At 41.8% G+C, this 20,529-nt stretch overlaps 1 protein-coding gene across 1 annotated transcript in view; it reads right to left on the minus strand.

The window, feature by feature from the left end:
• LOC138976701 (kin of IRRE-like protein 2) overlaps nt 1–20,529 on the minus strand; it is a gene marked incomplete in the record, with an annotated part of 167,169 nt that overhangs the window by 14,778 nt on the left and 131,862 nt on the right. Inside the window, 4 exon segments of the mRNA XM_070349573.1 lie at nt 8,908–8,931; nt 9,724–10,020; nt 11,883–11,903; nt 17,984–18,203. Coding sequence (XP_070205674.1) covers nt 8,908–8,931; nt 9,724–10,020; nt 11,883–11,903; nt 17,984–18,203 — 562 coding nt within the window.

A 20,529-nucleotide genomic window follows, 5' to 3' on the forward strand; every position in this document is an offset into this window, starting at 1 on the left:
TGCAGTTTGTCGTATGGAATATGACAATCACGACGACTGTCGTCAGTTGCTATGTTGTACATCCATGGTTGAAACTTGTAGTTTGAGGTCATACACATTCTGACAGTAAATGACAGGCACTCAAGTCCATTAATTAAGGCACTCAAGCCCCGAGGTAACGCGAGAGAGAAACGGAGTTGTGCCGAGATGCAGATCTTCACACATCTGCTCGTTTCCATGATGGAGCGAGCGTAATGGCGAAAAGAGAAGAATGTACGTGATTGCACAGAAAAAGGAATATCGTTCTAAAACGACCATCCAAACCAAGCCTGAGCAAACATTACTAGAACATGCGCTGACAACTTTTAAAGGTTACATGCATACGTGAGCCATGGTGGCTTTGATGTTATTCTGTGTTTTAATTTGTTTACTGTTTTTACTAACTGATTTTGATTGTTGCTGCCCGTCATCGTAATAAATTGACAAAACTTTGTTCCGGAGTTGCGGGTAGGCATGCGTTTGCATTATTTGTCAACTTGAAGTTGTGGATTTTCGTGAAAATAAAATAAAGCACATGCACAGCTTGTCTATATTGCTGCATTATGAACGCCTATTGACCACAGCCCACATACACTTTCATTTGTTCTTATTTGCTATAAAAAAAAGTGTGCTTTTGAAAAATACACTTCAACAACTATATTACTCGCAAATAACGATTTTCCATTATCGATTAATATAAATATGAATAATACATTCTAAGTCTTGTCTTGCGGAATAGCTTCAAACTGCTTATCAATGTGCATAACATGAGCTTCATGGGGCAGTTTGGGTGAATCGTATTGGAAGCACAAACGAAGATTGCACACATGGTGCAGTGTTATGTGCGCAGTTACCATTCTTACAATGTCGCAGCACTGCAAGTTTCATTTCTTTGGAGAAAAAAAAACCACAAACACACTTCCACTGTACTGTACTGCATTAAAATATGAGCCGATATCCTTTCAACAAAACATAGGCCTACAGCAAAAAGTGCGAAACTATTTAGAAGGGTCCATAATAAGTGTCCTTTGGTATCACCCCTGTAAATACATTGATTTACTCTTAATGTCACCCACAGCTTTGGCATGCAGCAACACAACGGACATCAAATTGGCGCCAAGGGACCAATAAAAACGAGCTTGTGGATGCACGAGCGATCGCGTTTCATCTGATTATTTGATGACGCAATTTGCAGCCATCTTTACAGGGGAGACAATCAACTCTGACACTCAGACGCTTTACGAGAGTTATGCACCAGTTCGACTGGCGTGGTATCCAGACGATGCAGTATAAAACCGTGTTTAATTTTTGACGGGAGACCGTTGTACCGTGTAATTTACCAATTGCCTCGTAACATTTGAATACTTGTGTTGTTTACTCGAATGTCTTTAAGCAATGTTGTGCATCAAAGCAAATATGAACTAACATCGTTGCATTTGCCATTTGACTTGACCAATAATACAGTCGAACCTGTCTATAACGGCCACCAAGAAACCGACCAAAAGCGGTCGTTAGAGACAGGTAATCGCGATAGAAAGGTGAACTATAGAGAAGAAACACTCGTCTGGGATCTTTGGGAGTGGTCGATGTGGGCAGTTGGTCGCTTTTGAGGGGTGGTCGCAGGAGCAGGTTCGACTGTAGTGTGTACGAAACGTTATTTTATGCCCCAAAGCAAGCAACAAAACACAATCCAAATAACATGGAAATATTAAATGCACAAAGAATCCAGGTACAAAGACAAATTAAGACACCTTTTGACAACAAATGTAAAAGTTAACAAGTCGCGTAAGGTGAAATTACTACATTTAGTCAAGCTGTGGAACTCACAGAATGAAACTGAACGCAATGCAATTTTTCAGCAAGACCGTATACTCGTAGCATCGTAGGTCCACCGCTCGTGGCAAAGGCAGTGAAATTGACAAGAAGAGCGGGGTAGTAGTTGCGCTCAGAAATATAGCACGCTTTTCTGTACCTCTCTTCGTTTTAACTTTCTGAGCGTGTTTTTAATCCAAACATATCATATCTATATGTTTTTGGAATCAGGAACCGACAAGGAATATGTCGAAAATTTAATTTTGATCATAATTTTTATATTTTTAATGTTCAGAGCTTGTTTTTATTCCAAATATAACATATTTATATGTTTTTGGAATCAGAAAATGATGAAGAATAAGATGAATGTACATTTGGATCGTTTTATGAAAACATAATTTTTTTACAATTTTCAAATTTTTAATGACCAAAGTCATTAATTAAATTTTAAGCCACCAAGCTGAAATGCAATACTGAAGTCCGGCCTTCGTCGAAGATTGCTTGGCCAACATTTCAATCAATTTGATTGAAAAATGAGGGTGTGACAGTGCCGCCTCAACTTTTACAAAAAGCCGGATATGACGTCATAAAAGGTATTTATCGAAAAAAAACAACAACAAAAAACGTCCGGGGATATCATTCCCAGGAACTCTCATGTAAAATTTCATAAAGATCGGTCCAGTAGTTTGGTCTGAATCGCTATACACACACACACACGCACACACACACACACACACACACACACACACACACATACACCACGACCCTCGTCTCGATTCCCCCTCTATGTTAAAACATTAAGTCAAAACTTGACTAAATGTAAAAATGAAAAAAAAAGTGTAACTGCAGAATGCAGGCTTCAAAAGATACCATAGTCACTACCCCACCCAAACCCATCCCACATCACCCCCTTGTTACTCTTGCTTTAAAACCAAAGGAAACAAAAGGAAAAAAAGTCATTGAGTTGAGAGCGGTTGGAGATTTTTAAGGAGTAGATTTTGTATCCCTTTTCATCGCATCACCTATTGGCACAATTTTAAATCCTTTCTTTAAGATTCTCATAAAAAAAGAGTTGAGGAGGTCAAAGTCGACACAAATTCCCCTCAATGTCTACACTCACTGTCTTCTCCGTCTTAAGATATTCTTAAAACCTCAGGAAAGAAGACGTTTACTCTGTGCGTCGTAAATCCATCCATTTTAGATATTGAGTGACGTAAGAGCCTGGCGCATTCGTCGGATTTCAACGAACACTTCGAAGCAGGTTTACGCATAAGTTCACCCGGCCACTTAAACAAACTAGGGCAAAGTCGGAGAACCTAGGGTGGGTGTGGGGGTGAGGGGAAGTGGAATGATGAATGGGGGGGGGGGGGGGGGGGGAGGAGGAGTTGGGGATGTTAAGCAGAGGGCATCCAACGATTAAAGGCCCACTCTGCCCCGTGAGGGCTGTTCGCCCCACCGTCTCAGATCTGGCCAGACTTGTACATAGGATAAGACCATCTCTCCACTTGGTCACATACCACAAACGAACACGGATGTTGCTCTCTAAGCACGTTGGTATTATTTTTAAGAATTCATGTCATAAAAGGCACCAGTGCCTTTTTTTCAGAAATTAATTCATCAAAAAAGGCCAACGCATCGCAGCAAGCAGTCAGGGTGTTGATTTTTTGGTAAGTGACCAAGTGGAGGAATGGTCTTGTACCATGTTAAACCCTGGCCACATCTGAGACGGTGAATTGAACTGCTCTCACGAGACGGTGGGTCTTTAAGCCTGAGTAGAGGGGTGAGGGAGAAAATGGGGGGGGGGGCAGGGAGGGGGGGGGGAGGGGGGAGCAGGGAGGTGAGACAGAAGGCATTCAAAGATGAAGTCTTGCAGAGTTATTCTGCTACACCGTGTCAGGTGCCGTCAAGGAATTGCTGCAAGAAATGTTTCTATCTTTCCATCTTTATTTGCTACCTGTTCGCAGAAATAGAATGTGATAAGCGCCATTTATGACAGTCCAATTACACTTATCGGTCCATCAGAAAAGAACTTTTCACAAGTTCAGGACGGCTGAAGAAAGAAGTGTGTTGGTGTGTAGATGTGGAGTGGAGTGGTAGAGAGAGAGAGAGAGAGAGAGAGAGAGAGAGAGAGAGAGAGAGAGAGAGAGAGAGAGAGAGAGAGAGAGAGAGAGAGAGAGAGAGAGAGAGAGAGAGAGAGAGAGAGCGAGAGAGAAAGAGAAAAGAGAGAGAGAGAGAGAGGAAAAAAGAGAGAGGGATAGAGAGAAAGAGAGAGAGAAAGAGAGAGAGAGAGAGAAAGTGAGAGAGAAAAAAAAGAGAGAGAGAGAGATAGAGAGAGAGAGAGAGAGAGAGAGAGAGAGAGAGAGAGAGAGAGAGAGAGAGAGAGAGAGAGAGAGAGAGAGAGAGAGAGAGAGAGAGAGAGATCAAATCAAATCAAATCAAATCAAATCAAATTTTATTTTTCGAGGGTTGTTGCATAAGCAATACAACGAGCTTTTTTTCAACCAGCCCTCGCCCAGAGAGGGGACTAATCTAATCACATATTTACACGGATATTAACGTAGAAAAAAAGGTAGAGAGATTGATTGATTGATTGATTAAACTTTATTACAGAAGGATGGAGATTTTAGGCGTTGCCTAGTCTTACAATCTGTCCTTGCTAACTAACATGAATACAAAACAGAACATGAAAACATTATAAGAGCAAAAAAGGTTGACGGCAAAAATAATCATACATATGATAATAAATGGCATTTAAAGGCAAAGAAAAAGTTATAGTATTTGATACTATTAAATACAATAACAGCAATAGAAATATGAAAATAGAAATAATGGTAATGATGATGATGTCATAACGATAATAACAATACTAACTGTACAAAAACAAAAAAAACAAAAACAAAACAATACTAACAGCAATATGATGATAAGCAAGCAACAAACAGCAAGTCAAGTGTACTCAAAAGTAAAGTAAAAAAAAAAATAAAAAAATAAAAAATGTCACAAGCAATAGAAACATAATTATTATGGTCCAAATGAAACAACAACGGCAAGCAAGCAAATTAACAAACAGTAAGTCATTTGTATTTTACAAAAGATACCGACAACATAGCAAAAGGAGGAAAAGAACTACAACAAAGGAGAGAGAGAGAGAGAGAGAAAGAGAGAGAGAGAGAGAGAGAGAGAGAGAGAGAGAGAGAGAGAGAGAGAGAGAGAGAGAGAGAGAGAGAGAGAGAGACACACACACACACAGACAGACAGACAGACAGACAGACAGACATAACAGATATCCAGACAGACGTTTGGTGTGAACAAGTGGGGCATATATATTCAGGTTCATACGGCGGTCTTCTGCGTACAATCATTTCTCTGGATTTTCTAGTCTACCTTTTATGTATTTATCTACGATCTTAATTGTTTTACTGCAAAGACAAATTCTAAGATTTGCCTTATTCCTATCCTCATTTGTGTCTCTTGTTGATAAGAAGACGAAATTGGAATCTCACATCCCTTCCCAGCTACACCCCCCCCCTCCACCCCGCCCTATCATTCCCCATCGTAATTCCCACCTGTAAAAAAAAATGGTCATACCTATTTGCAGATGGAGGGATAAAGCGATTACACCCTGAGGGTGGCAAAACGACCGATAAAGAACGATGATGTTTTCTTCACTTATTCCCTTGCAATCTCATTACAACCCCCGTCCCACCCGCAGACGCCATTGCTGACACCAAGGGAGATAAGTCTTATCACACTCAACACAAATGCAGAACGAGTTACCTCCGCGTGCACTTGGATACTTTACATCATCAGCGGCAGAAGCGGGGACGGGAGCAGGGGCGGGGGTGACATGGGGGGTGATGGCGGTGCTGCCTGAACTCCTCCCCAGCGCCAGTTCCGCCTGGCTACCTGTGCGTGTAAGACAATTCCCAGTGCACTTGGGATCACAGCTTTTAGTGCTGGCACCAAACTTTATATATTTCTTCTCTCCCTCTCAACTTTTTTGTAAAGGGGCACTACTCCATTGCCGATGCTAAGCTACACAATTAACGAAAATCAGACTAAGGGGGACTACTCTTTTTAAGGCTAACATCATTCTGCGGACAAAAACCGCAGAATAGCGTGAAGAAAGAAAGGGAATACTAAAAGATGTTCAGAGATTTGTACAACTGAATACATCTTGCTTGGAGACTGAAATGAAATCAGCAGCATGCCAAAGCCTGTACAAAACATAAGAGGGAACCCACATGTATGAACGAAGAAATAAATGAAGACATACAAACATACGTGGAGAGGGACATTAAGAAAGAAAGACGGACTGAAGAAAGGTAAATCAATAAATAAATCAATGCGTACATAAATAAATGTATTCAAAAACAAAACAAAATACTAAACCATAATAAATGTCAGTGATAATAACAAAAGGCGGCGCATTACACATTTAGTGTTGACTGCAGGGCCAATTCAAAATACCCTTTAACAAGTGTAGGTCATCTTAAAACAAGATCTGGGGTATGATTATTTGTACTTTGAAACATTACCGTATGTTACGGCCTGCAAGACGCATCTATTGCACTCGGCTCGGACCCATGCGGCTACTATACACTAGAAACAGTAGTCTGCAGAACCTAGGTCAAAGACGCTAACGTTTCTGTGTGTTCATTCTTGTGTGTCCAATAAAGTCAACAGTATTAATTTCCAAGAGTCTTATGTGTCGCTACATGCTAACGGGTACCAGTAAACAATACTGGAGGCAAGCATTTCCACTAGAAGACAACAACTGACAGCCGATGGAACGTCCAGCATGTTTAAAGTGTCATGTTTGCTTCATGTGTGGTTTTAATTCTGAATGGCTTTTCCACGAGCAATCAATCTGACAAAGGTCTCCGGTACATTTTACATCAGCTTGTGTTTTTGTTGAGTTTTCGACTTTCCCCCCACAATAAATGCTTTATTTTCTGTTCTACCAAGAAGGCAATAACACATCAAATTCACAACTGTAGTTCTCAACTAAGGGACATTTATTGTGAGCCATCCCTTTGTCCCTGAACATACGGAAATCCCGTCTGCGGACAACGTCACATTTTACTCCTAAATTTCAATCAGTGTTTTGGTTGGTTTACAAAAAAAACGAGCGTAGCCTTTGACATTGTTTAGCGTACACCTTGCTTTTGCCAACACACGCATGGGCTATGCCTCTGTGCACCGATATACAGTCCAACCTGTCCTTGCGACCACCTCTCGAGAGCGACCACCTGTCCACAACGACCACGGTGAAGGATCCCAGACGAGGATCCATGCCTCCTCCTCCCCCCTCCCCACCTGGTCACCACAGTTGCACGTAAAATACCTCGGTCATTCCGCTCTAAGTGCAGTAGGCTGATTACACCTTAACACGCGCAGACATTAGTAGTGCGACTGTTGTTGCTGCTTGTGTTCTCCTGGGAGGAGGAGACCCACATGTCCGTGCAATGAGATAATGAGGTAAATGAAATGAAGAGTCATAGAAATGAAGAGGTGCAGAAGGAAGTCAAATCAGGAGGGAGCGAAACACTAGACAAAGGAGAGGGCGAAGATAAAAGCAAAAGCAGACCAAGAGGGGAAAACGGGACAATCGCATGCTATGTGTACGATTACACACTCACAGACACGCACGCACGCACGCACGCACACACGCACACACGTACATACACACAGACACAGACACGCACACGCACACGCACACGCGCGCACACACACACACACACACGCACACACACACACACACACACACACACACACACACACACACACACACACACACACACAAAATCAGTTGACTTAAAGTGTAATAATCTGAACACCAATATATCAAATTCTCCAAAGATAAAATAATCGGTTCATCAAACAAGACTTGTTACAAGAATAAAGTAAATCCTTGTTGGAGTGAACCATACCTATCAAACATAACAGAAAGAAAATGTTAACACACTTGCGAAAAAGAAACAGAATTAGCGCTCGTAACCTTAGCATTGAAACTGGCAGATATACAGACACTTCTTATTAAAATAAAACAAAGAATAGATGCAACAGATATGAAGCTTCATTGATCAAAATGCATCTAAGAAAATAAAAAAATGGAATAAATTAACGAAGCCAATAATTATGTTCATGATGCACCCAGCCACATTTTGCCAGATGGCAACCTAGAAACAACACTGATACATTTGTCTGTAATCTTTCCCTCAAACACAAACACGCAACATTTTTTTCGTTCTTTCTTATTATTGCACCTGTCAAAGACACTTTTATGTTTCAAGAGAATAAAGTGTATTCTGTTATATTTCACTTCCAACTCGCTTCATTAGTGAAAGTTACATGAATCAGATACATGATATCAGGAAGACAAGAAACCACACACTGCACATAATGCAACCATGCTCTTGAGTTTCGGTATGCGTGCAAGTGAAATGATGCTCTTATTCCAATGGTTCGTGCAGGTTTTTGGTCCTAAAATTCCAGGATTTTTCAAGGGCTCCCAAGACCTTATGAAGAGATAATCTGGCACCCTCTTATTTTTAAAGCTGGCAATGTATCACTCACTGGTTAATGTTTCCATATCATGAAAGCTTCAAAGCAGACGACGGCTTTGAAAGAGACGGACTAAACATGGACTAAGGGTTACTATTACAAACAAATGTTCATGCTGCTTTAGATAAATACAATATTGCAAGTGTGCAGAGCGGGTGGTTGCTCTGTAATCGGACAGCAACCTTTAGGGTTTTAAGGGACGTTTAGGGACCATGGTGATTTTTCAAGGACTTTCGCTGTCTTGACATTGACCCTTTCAAATCCACTTTCAAGGATTTCAAGGTCTTGTACGAACCCTGTATTCCATTTGAAAGCCGGGGCAGATATGTGGGTGAACATGATAGTTACGCGGGAAGGATGACAGCTTTTACTCAAGCCCAGCCAACATTGCCAAACATGCGTTACGAGTAGGCGCCAGATTCATTTAGTGCTAATAACAGACATGCGTTTGTTGTGGTGGATCTTTCACCACCTACTGATAAGGAAATTAGATAAGTATTGTGAACCTACCTCTTTTCACGTTGTTTGAATCAGCTGCAACAAGAACAAGATAGTCAGACGTCAGCATCTTCTGCTAAAAATACATATGTTGTTTTGCAAGGACAACATTGTCTCTTTTTTTTAGCATGTTATGGAGAGCCAAACGTGACCGATTTGTAAACAGAAAGATATCCTAAGCAATGCAAGAACACATTTAGTTCTGTCGATTTGGTTTTTACAATTATGTCCGTAACTTACTTTTCTTACAATGGCGTTGCGTCCGTATCATCGTCGTCGTAATCGTCGTCGTCGTCGCACGATACAAATACGTGTTATCAGTTGGCCAGATTCCTCTGCTATCTTCTTACAGAAGAACATTTCCAATCATCATCATGCATATGCATCAATATCATCATCATCATCATCATCATCATCATCATCATCATCATCATCATCATCATCATCATCATCATCATCATCATCATCATCATCATCATCATCGTCGTCATCGTCATCGTCATTGTCGTGGTTGCCATCACCGCCGTCATCGCATAATGCAAGTTACTGCAGCCCTGAAAGTCTAACAAATGGTGCACTCACCTTTGGCAAGTGATTCTGAAAATGTACTAGCCAGAGAGCAAACCTTACTAGCCAAACCAACAATTTGTTTCAGCAACTTTACTCTCATTTAGTAGATGAACATTTCTACTCGCCAGCTACATTTTACTACTCGCCATGGCGAGTAAAATACTCGCCACTTTCAGGCCTGTACTGCCGCTGGAATACAAGCACACTTCATCATAAACTGTGCCTTTACGAAGAAGTATTAGCAACTTTTTAGCTCACCTGCTAAAACATTGACCACGAAATCCCCGAGTTGGTTGTAAGAGCTGCGACACACGTACGTCCCCGCGTCGTCCATCTCTGCGTGGTCTATGCACAGCTTGCTGACCAGAGCACCTTCCTTCAGTGACCTATATTTCAAGATGACGATGCCTTTATGACGTCGCCGTGACGTGTCTATGATGTTACCATCTTTGAACCAATCAATGTCCTCCGCTATCTGCGTGCCCCCGGTGGCGTTGCATACCAACTCGATGGCTTCCCCTCGCTCCACGAAGTCTGTGCCGGATAATGAAATGGCTGTAACAGAGGAGGGGGAGAGATGCATTATTAGGCTGTAACAGAGGAGGGGGAGAGATGCATTATTAGATAGATAAGCGTGTTTGTGTGTGTTGTTGTTTTTCGTTAGAGAGGATGTTGTGATGGAAACAGACAGGTGGTTTATAGACAGAGGTAGAGTAAGCGTTCGGAATAATCATAATACGGCGATCAGTTACAAACTGAAGTTCGCTTGTTGCCGTTATGCTGTGCACGTTTGTTTATTTGACTGCAGCATGTTTGTTGATTGCGATTGCATATGTGTGTGGATGTGGGTGTGTGTCTGTTGACGTATACATGTGTCTCTTTGTCTGTCTGTCTGTCTGTCTGTCTGTCTGTCTGTCTGCCTGCCTGCCTGCCTGCATGTCTGTCTACCTCGCTGGCTGTCTGTCGGTGTATCGATTGAATGGCCTTCTGTCTGAGTGCATGTCTGTCTGTCTGTCTGCCTGTCTGTCTGTTTGCTTGTCTGCCTATAGGCTTAGGCCACATGGCTCCCTGGTTGCCTGCCAACCTGTCTGCCTGATTGTTCCGTCGTTCTTCGTCTTGGTACGAATCACGCATAGTAGTTTTAAACACAGTTATAGCAATACAGTCCTGGAAACAATTGTTAAAGATACCGTTACTCTCGAGTAAATAATCACTGTAAATCGCCACAGATCGGCCGGGGCTTTTACATGGGTTAAGCCCATCTTTCCACTTGAACAAATACCACACGATCTAGAGCCAGACTGCGATCTGTGCTGAGCGCTATATAGTTATGTGCTGTCCTTATTTAGTAACTGACATGTATGTCAATCTGCACAATTACGTCGCATTAACCATTCCACTCTGTGCAGAAAGCAGTCTGACTGTAGATGATTGTAAGTTTCCAAGTCGAAGTATGGGCTTCTATCTATATCTATATACGGCTTGTGTGTGTGTGTGTGTGTGTGTGTGTGTGTGTGTGTGTGTGTGTGTGTGTGTGTGTGTGTGTGTGTGTGTGTGTGTGTGTGTGTGTGTGTCACTTCGCGATGCACGGCCAAAGTTATCGATGGATCTGCTTCAAATTTGGTGGGCATATTCAGGTAGACCCCGGACACAATCTGGTCGATGAAAATTTTCAACACGTGCTCTAAGCGCGGCGCGGTGAACCGATTTTGGTTTTTCTGTAGATCCATTTCCAGTAACTCTTCCTTATCTTCTCCAGTGTTTTGCGCGTTTAACTCCCTTCCTTCGCGTGGCGTCAATCACGTCAACACGTGCTCTAACCCGGCGAAGCCGGCGAACCGCCACGCTGCATACTCCGTCTCGCGATCATCCCGGCGAAGCCGGTGCGAACCGCCACGCTGCATACTCCGTCTCGCGATCCACCCGGCGAAGCGGGTAATCATCTAGTTTCTTATGTAAAAGCCTGAAGTAGAAAGTGGGAAGCTGGACTGGTGATGTGGGATGGAGCCAGGCTGTTGATGATGTGTGTTATGTGTCCAATTGGAAGTATGCTCGTATACCGTGTGAAACCTTGGACAGATTTGTTGTGTCCTACATATGATTGTTCGCGCGTGAGAAAAGGTGCCCCTAATAAATAGATCGATGATGTCAGAGAAAGTGACAACTGACACTGACACGGACGATGACTACTGACAGTGACAAGAACTACTGAAATAAAAAATATATTCTCACCTGGCTCCTCAAATGGACCTGAAAATAACATACACACGAAATGGCAGCCGTGTCGTTAAACACATGTGTGACGATTATAACGAAGAAATAAAGAAAATGAGGATATGAATGAAAGATTGATTAAAGTAAAAGGGTTTAACCTAGGATAAAAAGATCAAAACAAGAAGAACAAAGGATTTTCTCACCTGGTTCTGTAATAGGTGGACCTGAAACAGCAGAATGGAGAACGTTCAATTAATAAAAGTGGGATAACAAACGCTTAAAACCCAAATAAAAGCCAAGCATGTTCACTGATGGTGTGTTGTGATGCCTACAATTAAGACTGATGATGTCGTGCAAACGTACCCATCCCGTTTTCCTTTTGTCTTCTTGTGTGTCCACTTTAAAGACAGATAGGTCAAAGTTCTTGTGAACTTTTCGTTTTGTTTATAATTCGATGTTCCATTAAAGGCACAGTAAGCCTCCCGTAAGCCATCGCAGATACTGTCAGGCTTTTACACACAATACAAACACCCTTCCATTTGAACGCTCACCAAACGGGAACATCCTAGGTGCCCTCCGTAAAGAGCGAGCAATTTTCAAAGAATTTATTTTTGCGTGGTTTATCTTACCCCTGAGCCATCGTGAACCCGTGTGATCAAGTTTCCCTTTTTCACAATGTAGTGGTCAGTTAGTAATTTGAATGCGACTCGCTGTGAGCTTATCTGCAATACCACGTTATTAAGTACCTCTGACTATGCACGAAACACACGGCTGTGGTTCACAAGAACTCTTGCGATGGTTTTTGGCTGTTCATAGGAACTGGCGATAGGTATAAACAAAGAAACTACAATGGGAAGAAGGATAACTTCCTCATTGGGCATGCTTAGAAATGAGAATGGCTAAATATGAGTTATTCCCCTTTGCTGCATGCTGATCAGGCTGTCTCTTGCTTTGTTATGACTAGTACAGTCGATCTTTCTCATGTTGTGACTTGCTTTATTTTCACATTTTCGGTATTTAAAACAGCAAACACACACACACACACACACACACACACACACACACACACACACACACACACATACACTGAAGAAGTTTCCATTCTGATTCGGTTATTTTATTTGGTGCTATATGTTTGCTTCACATTGTTTCTTCTTTTACATTGCTTGAGGTATCCCAATTCGCTAAACACATCCATAATGCATGCATGGCTCATTCAAAAGAGGGCAACTGAACAACTGATGCCCAATAGCAATAAATACTGAACAACTGAACAATAAATAGCAATAAATGATGACAGTGCCAAGTTTTTAAGTACAAAGTGAAATCATGTGACTGGACAAAGGCACAATTACAAAATACAAATAAAAAAATCGTGGCCCATTTTAAATTAAGTTCTCAGCTCATGGGGAAGCATAAGATGACCCTAGAAACCGAAATTAGGAGACCTCCCGCCCCCAGGGCAGACTAAAAAAAAAAAGGGGGAGGGGGGGGCTAATTTGTGAAAAAGTATAAAAGGAATCAAAAACTGTATACATGTATTTAGTTAATACCCCAAAAATTGTATAGTATATACAATGTCAGACCCTAAAGAAAGTTTGTTAGTCATTGCTTAGGCAAAACAAAGCAAAATAGTCTGTTTACGGTATCCCGACCAACCCTATTTTTCCCCGCCAACCCTAGACCTTTTTTTTGGCATTTGGAGAAAAAGAAAAAAAATCAATTTTGTTCCTGTTTTTTTGCAAAATAATTTAAAAAGATGGTTATAAAAAAAAAATTAAGAAAAGCCGACCTACCGACCCTCTTTTTGTGTGCCTATGTTACTGTAAACAGACCAAAAGGTACATCAAAAACAACACACCAGGGATGCTACTCTCCCCTTAAAAATAGCCATGAGTCATAGGTGTGACGTTTGAATCTTTTAGCTAAATAAAACCATAGGCAATTGATCGGAAATATCAGGAAAAATCTTACAAGTTTATTATTTGTTTGCTTGGACCAATCCTCTTGCCGAAGTGTTTTACAGTAAAAATTGATTTTACGTCAAAAATATCACAGGAATATCGAATGTTGAGGTAAGGCTGGGATAGCCAAGTTCAAGAATAACGGAAGGTGACTGTTGAATGAATCTTTTTGAAAATGTATAAAAATATAGATGGTAGGCAATTCAAAATTAAAAAAAAGGAGTCTCTCGGAGCATGGACTTTTGAGTCAAAAATTAAAGAAGGCTCTATGAGCCGAAGTACATGTTTTGTCTTTTGTCTTTTTTTTATTTTGAATTCCCTACGATCTATATTTTGATACAATTTTGGACCCTCTTTGTACGGAGAGAGTTGGCAATTGTTAATCACATTCTCTCATCTCAACTCTCCTTCGGCTCCTTGGTAACATGCGTTCCGTCTCTGCCAGGATTGGACACAGCAGCAGATAACCGGTAAATATGTAACAGGCATAAATGGCAAAATAGCTCGCCTCGCCTGATAATATATGAGATAACTGTTCTATTACAAAGTCTTTCTTGGGAGGCTTGGCTAATTTACTCGCTCGTTTTACACGGGGTTCCATCGTTTTCTTTTCTAATCGGAAAACCTTGCTCCTCAGTTTGTTGACCTTCTGCCGAAGTTCCGCTTCACGAGGGGATGGGGAGGATGACGACTTTGATGCTTTACATCCTATGTCCTCCAGGATCGCCTGAATGTCATCTAAAAAAGAAAACACACACACAAAACACACATAAAATAACATAACCATAACAAGTTACAACCTGGAAGAAATTAAAACATGTGTAATTCAATCACAAAATGAAAATAAACAATAGCGTAGGAGGGCAGGCCAGAAATGAAGTGTATTAGCAACTATGGATACGATGTGGAACAATGATGGAATTGACCTTGTTTGGTACTGAATGGGTGAGGCCATTAGAACTGTACCCACGGAATACGCGCTATATAAGCTTTATATTGATTGATTGATTGATTGATTAGGACAACAGTACCAGGTAAACTCCTCACACACCATGCCTCTTTCTTTCTTTATTTATTTGGTGTTTAACGTCGTTTTCAACCACCAAGCTTATATCGCGACGGGGAAAGGGGGGGGGGGGGGGGTGGGAATACTAATAGAGCCACTTAATTGTTTCTTGTTACACCATGCCTCTAACAGGATATGTTTCCCATCTTTACGTGTGGGAACTACAGGTACAATTTCATCCATCCATGCATCCGCCCTATACAGCTTCTTCTTCTTCTGCGTTCGTGGGCTGAAACTCCCACGTGCACTCATTTATTTGCACAAGTGGAATTTTATGTGTATGACCGTTTTTACTCCGCCATTTAGGCAGCCATACGCCGCTTTCGGAGGAAGCATGCGGGGTATTTTTGTGTTTCTAAAACCCACCGAACTCTGACATGGATTACAGGATCTTTTTCGTGCGTACTTGGTCTTGTGCTTGCGTGTACACATGAAGGGGGATAAGTCACTAGCAGGTCTGCACATAAGTTGACCTGGGAGATCGGAAACATCTCCACACTTAACCCACCAGGCGGCCGCGACCGGGATTCGAACCCTCGACCTTCCGAGTTAATAGACCGACGTCTTACCACCCCGCCACAGCGCCCGTCACCCTATACAGCAATTATCAACTATGTAATGGATGGGTTTAAACATTTTTTGATGTCAGGGTGTTCTTCATGGTTAAAAATCTCTTACCTGGTTGAACAATTTGTGCATCAGGCGACAGGTCGGTGCTGGCTTCATTTGTAGCTACCCTTTGTGATGGTGGCTTCCTCCCACTAGCAACCTGCAAATTGCACAGCTCTTTAACTGACAAACTCACAACCAACACCCAGTCACAATGAAACATTTCTCCCAATTTCATGGCATTGGTCTTAGGCCACACAAAAAAGTGTATGTTTCTGGTAAGGCAAAACAAAAAATAATCTGTTTACGGTATCCGGACCGACCCTATTTTTTTTCCCACCGGCCCTAGACTTTTTGGGGGCATTAAAAAATAAAATAAAAATATTCAGATGGCTAAAATACAAAACTAAAAAGCCGACCTACCGACGCTATTTTTGGGGGGCCTATGTTACCTTAAACAGACTTTTTTGTGACCTAACATGACTAAAGGTGGAGATTTTTTTTCTAAACTTTTTTTTTAAACCATCTTTTTAACTATTTTGTTGAAAAACAGGAAAACAATTGATTTTCGAATACCCCTTTTATTTTTGAAAATGCAAAAAAAAAAAGTCTAGGGTCGTCGGGAAAACATAGGTAGGGTCAGGTGACCAGAAACATACAACTTTTTTGTTGTTGACGCCGACCGTATACCTTTTTTGCCATTTGGGGCTGTTTTTTTGCAAAATAAGTTCATCTTATCATCATAATCAAGACGTCGATCCAAAATAAGTAACTTTTTTTTGTTGGCCTTATCATTTTTTTGCGCTAAATGCAAACAGGCATTATTTGATGGGAACAATGCTGTTGTTTTCAATTCTTACATCAGCCTCAAACTTGTCATTACTCAACCTGCATTTAATAGTGTGCTTCTTTGGTTTGCAAAAACCTAAAACCAATAAATAAATAACCTTTGGTGGTGGATTGGGCACTGCAAACAATGTTGGGACAGCATTCCACACAAGTGATCCTCTCTGCAGGATTGTTTTACTGGTTGGCCTCAAAGTGATCAGTACAAAGCTTGAGACCTTGAACATCAGCTGGCTGCAGCTTTTCAAAGTCCTCTCGCCTTGTGAATTGCATCCATATTCTGCACCTAGTTTGACAATAAAAACAACAATGTTATTGTTAAACTAAGCAAAAAGGAAAGGCAAAAAAAGCTAAATCAGATCTTCAGTCTAAATCTAACGTTCTGCCTGAACGCAAAACGGATGAGTGATGTACCTTTGTACTGTAGTTTTCCCGTAAGCAAGGTTTAATAAAGGTTTCGGCAAATATGCCCACGGGTTTGTCATCAAGTGTAAACTGTTGTTTTGTACTGACTGCTGTCTCACACTCACAGTCGTAAGTACTCGCTGACGCTGTAGTCTACTGAGTGAGTTGACTCGAGCCATTGCCATTCTCATTCTGAAGAAGGTAAACCTGATGAAATAATCACTGCACAACCCACCTTTTTTCTTCTGTAGGGAACTTGTGGAAAGTTTTCCCGAAGCAGCTCTGTTTGTAACGGGCGTTCTTGCAACAAAAAGCCGAGCACAATTTACCACCACCTCGCACACGATCGGTACCTACGCGATCCGCCATTTTGTTTTCGCCGCCAGCATGTGACTAGGGACGATAACCCACAAACACTTTTTCGCATTTTCTTCGCAAGTTCCACGTCTTCCTTATGTACAGTGTTTGGTATAAACCGTCGTCTGCTACGAGAACCACGACCTTGCGTGACCCTGCTTCCGGGCTTTTCTTTTTTCAAACTTTCAAAACTTCGAATTGTACTGATCTTGTCTTTATGAAAAAAAATTCTTTTATGATTTAAGAATGTTTGTGTAACAAGCTGTCAATTTATTATTTAGATTTTAAAAGTTAGGTCTAGCGCCAAAACGCACCACGGTCCGATTGTCTCTGACACTCTCTCCGCAAAATTAATTTTGTGAACATCGCTCGCTCTTTACGTAGGGCACCTAGAATGTTCCCGTTTGGTAAGCGTTCAAATGGAAGGGTGTTTGTACTGTGTGTAAAAGCCTGACAGTATCTGTGATGGTTTACGGGAGGCTTACTGTGTCTTTAACTTATCCTGTCATTGTTTTTGGATTCTTGATTTTGTAACGACAGCAGTCTAACTGTTTCGGATTTCTGGGAAAACTGTTTGGTGACCTGCTTAGTGCCATCATAATGTTCACCAACGTGATTTCTGTTACTCAAATGATTATGTTGCATAACTAGCCGAAAGAGAGAGAGAGGGGGAGAGAGAGAGAGAGAGAGAGAGAGAGAGAGAGAGAGAGAGAGAGAGAGAGAGAGAGAGAGAGAGAGAGAGAGAGAGAGAGAGAGAGAGAGACTGACACACACACACACACATACACAGACAGACAGACAGACAGACAGACAGAGAGAGAGAGAGAGAGAGAGAGAGAGAGAGAGAGAGAGAGAGAGAGACAGAGACAGAGACAGAGAGAGACAGAGAGAGACAGACAGACACAGAGAGAGAGACAGACAGACACAGAGAGAGACAGAGAGAGGGGATACATAGCCACGAAACTGTTCGACATGTTGGACGCGCAGACTAAACAGTCAGACAAAGACTGAGAAAGGCAGAGCAGATAGAAAACGAATAATGACAACTCATACCTACCAACAACATTTAACCGTATGTGTCTAATATAACCGCCTCGGGCGGTAATCTGACATTCATACATTCCAGCATGAAGGGGCGTAACTTTGTCAATCACCAAATTCCACTCGCTTACGTCCCCTTTCAGCTTCTCGTTTTGCACGGAAAATGCCGTGTCTTCCGCCCAGCTCAGGTCAGCGATGGTCAGAAACTCATCTCCGTCCACTCTCCTCCATGCCACCTGAAACATAAATGAAACATTCGTTACAACATTTATATATAGATAACAACCCAATGTACTGCCGTGTACATTTTGGGGCGCAAACACTGTCAAAGCCGACTGAGTTGATATCAACTGCAACTTAATTGAGCCCGAAGTCAGTGCGAAAGCTTCGTGCAGCCAGCTTCGCGAAGTACACTTCGCGTAGTCGACTTCACACAGTTATAATCTGAAGCTTAAATAAAACAATAATGACAACATTCGTTTCGCCTACACAAAAATCCAATTGGATTGCATTTCATTTACTTGATTATCCGGACATGCACGGTTGGCCTAGTGGTAAGGCGTCCGCCCCGTGATCGGGAGGTCGTGGGTTCGAACCCCGGCCGGGTCATACCTAAGACTTTAAAATTGGCAATCTAGTGGCTGCTCCGCCTGGCGTCTGGCATTATGGGGTTAGTGCTAAGACTGGTTGGTCCGGTGTCAGAATAATGTGACTGGGTGAGACACGAAGCCTGTGCTGCGACTTCTGTCTTGTGTGTGGCGCACGTTATATGTCAAAGCAGCACCGCCCTGATATGGCCCTTCGTGGTCGGCTGGGCGCTTTCGGGTCGCTTTCTCTCAGTGGAAAGCTATCAGCAAAAAGTGTCGCGCTAGCTAACCAGGTGTGTGCGTGTTTTAGGTGTAATCAGCCACCTGCAATTATGACAGAATGACCGCGATCCTTTACGCGTCACTGTGGTGACACGTGATGGGATATGGATATATTGTATCTGAGCCTGCTAATAAAGTTGACCGCGATCCGTCAAGGTTTGGATTCGAACCCGTGACCCTGGGATCACAAGTCCAGTGCTCCAGCTATTAACTGAGGCAACTGAGCTACAAAGCCCAAATGTACTGCCGTGTACAATGTGGAGAACTGTAAAAGCAAATTGATTTTATAAAAATAAATGATAGTTAATACATGTCACAAATTGTTATACTCGTATTCCCTGTTATTCCCATCGTCTACCCCAATGGAGATGAAAGATAAGTAAAAAATGAGAGAAAACTTCATCATCGGCACCATGAACAACTTAACAAAGATGCTGCTCGTATTGTAATAGACACATGTGAGGCGCCAATACGCCAGACAATCAAAATGATAATTGTGAATGTTAAATGCTTATGGACTCGTCCGACAGAAACCTTGAGAACAAAAAGTCCGATAAAGTAAATACCCGTTGGGAAGAGTTCCAGCCACGACTTAAAGCATTCAGAACATGGTACCCTTTGGGAATAACTGCATGCGATTGGACACAGTCTCGCTCAAAAGATAATAACCCTGGAGAACAATTTTGGGAATGCCAGGACTTGTCCGGCATATCGTACCCTTTAAGAATATTGTACCGTTTGGGAACAGCTTCAGACCGGTCTAGACGCATCCATATCCAAATCTGCACAAACAAGTGCCCGCTGAGAGCGATTGAATATTTATTTGAACTAACGGAATATGTCACCTTTACAACACATGCGCCACTCGTCTTGCTGCCAATAAAACTGTAAATGATCGTAGAGATTAAGGTAACACGAAGGGAACTCAGCATGTATCCAAACCAATTTTCAATGTGACACTCTTCATTGAAACTCTTTGCACGAGTCATTTGATTTATTCCGGTATTGTCTGCTATCTTGTCTAAGCTCCTTGTCTCATCACAGTAGTATTCATTGTCTTTTCCTAAAGATGCATTCCTTTCTGAGTTGACCCAACACACTGAGTTGACCCAAACAACATTATATATGTCCCACTTGTTTGCTTACATTCATTTCACTGAAGAAGGGCGTGGCCCGAAAGTCTTTGGAACTTGGTGTTTACTGTGTTTTTTTCTAATTAAAGAATACTCAGGCAGTTCACTTCTGGTATGTGACCAAGTGGAGGGACGTTCTTAGCCCATGTACAAGCCAGGCCAGATCTGAGATGGTAAGCCGAACTGCTCTCACGAAGGAATGCGGGTTAATGTTCAACGCTACAACAATTAATGCATTCCGTTAATGTCCATGATTTTCTGCATTCAGGTTACTTTCAAGACATGACCAAGACAAGACATCAACTCACAAAGAGAATAGGATTGTCTGTAGACATACCGTGGGGTACCTGCAATTATTAGCAAACATTTGATTAAAGGGCCATCTTGATTGGACTAGCATGGACTATATGTTACCTGAGACCTACATGCATGGAAAAGTCATTCAACAATTGTCTTTTAGATTTGGGAAGAAACACACACAAATCAGCAGAGGAATACGAAAATCATGTGTACGTTTGGGCGACTGAGCAGATTAAAGGATACAAAAGTAACACTAGGTT

Source organism: Littorina saxatilis, linkage group LG1 (assembly GCF_037325665.1).
Source record: "Littorina saxatilis isolate snail1 linkage group LG1, US_GU_Lsax_2.0, whole genome shotgun sequence".
NCBI classification, from domain to species: domain Eukaryota; kingdom Metazoa; phylum Mollusca; class Gastropoda; order Littorinimorpha; family Littorinidae; genus Littorina; species Littorina saxatilis.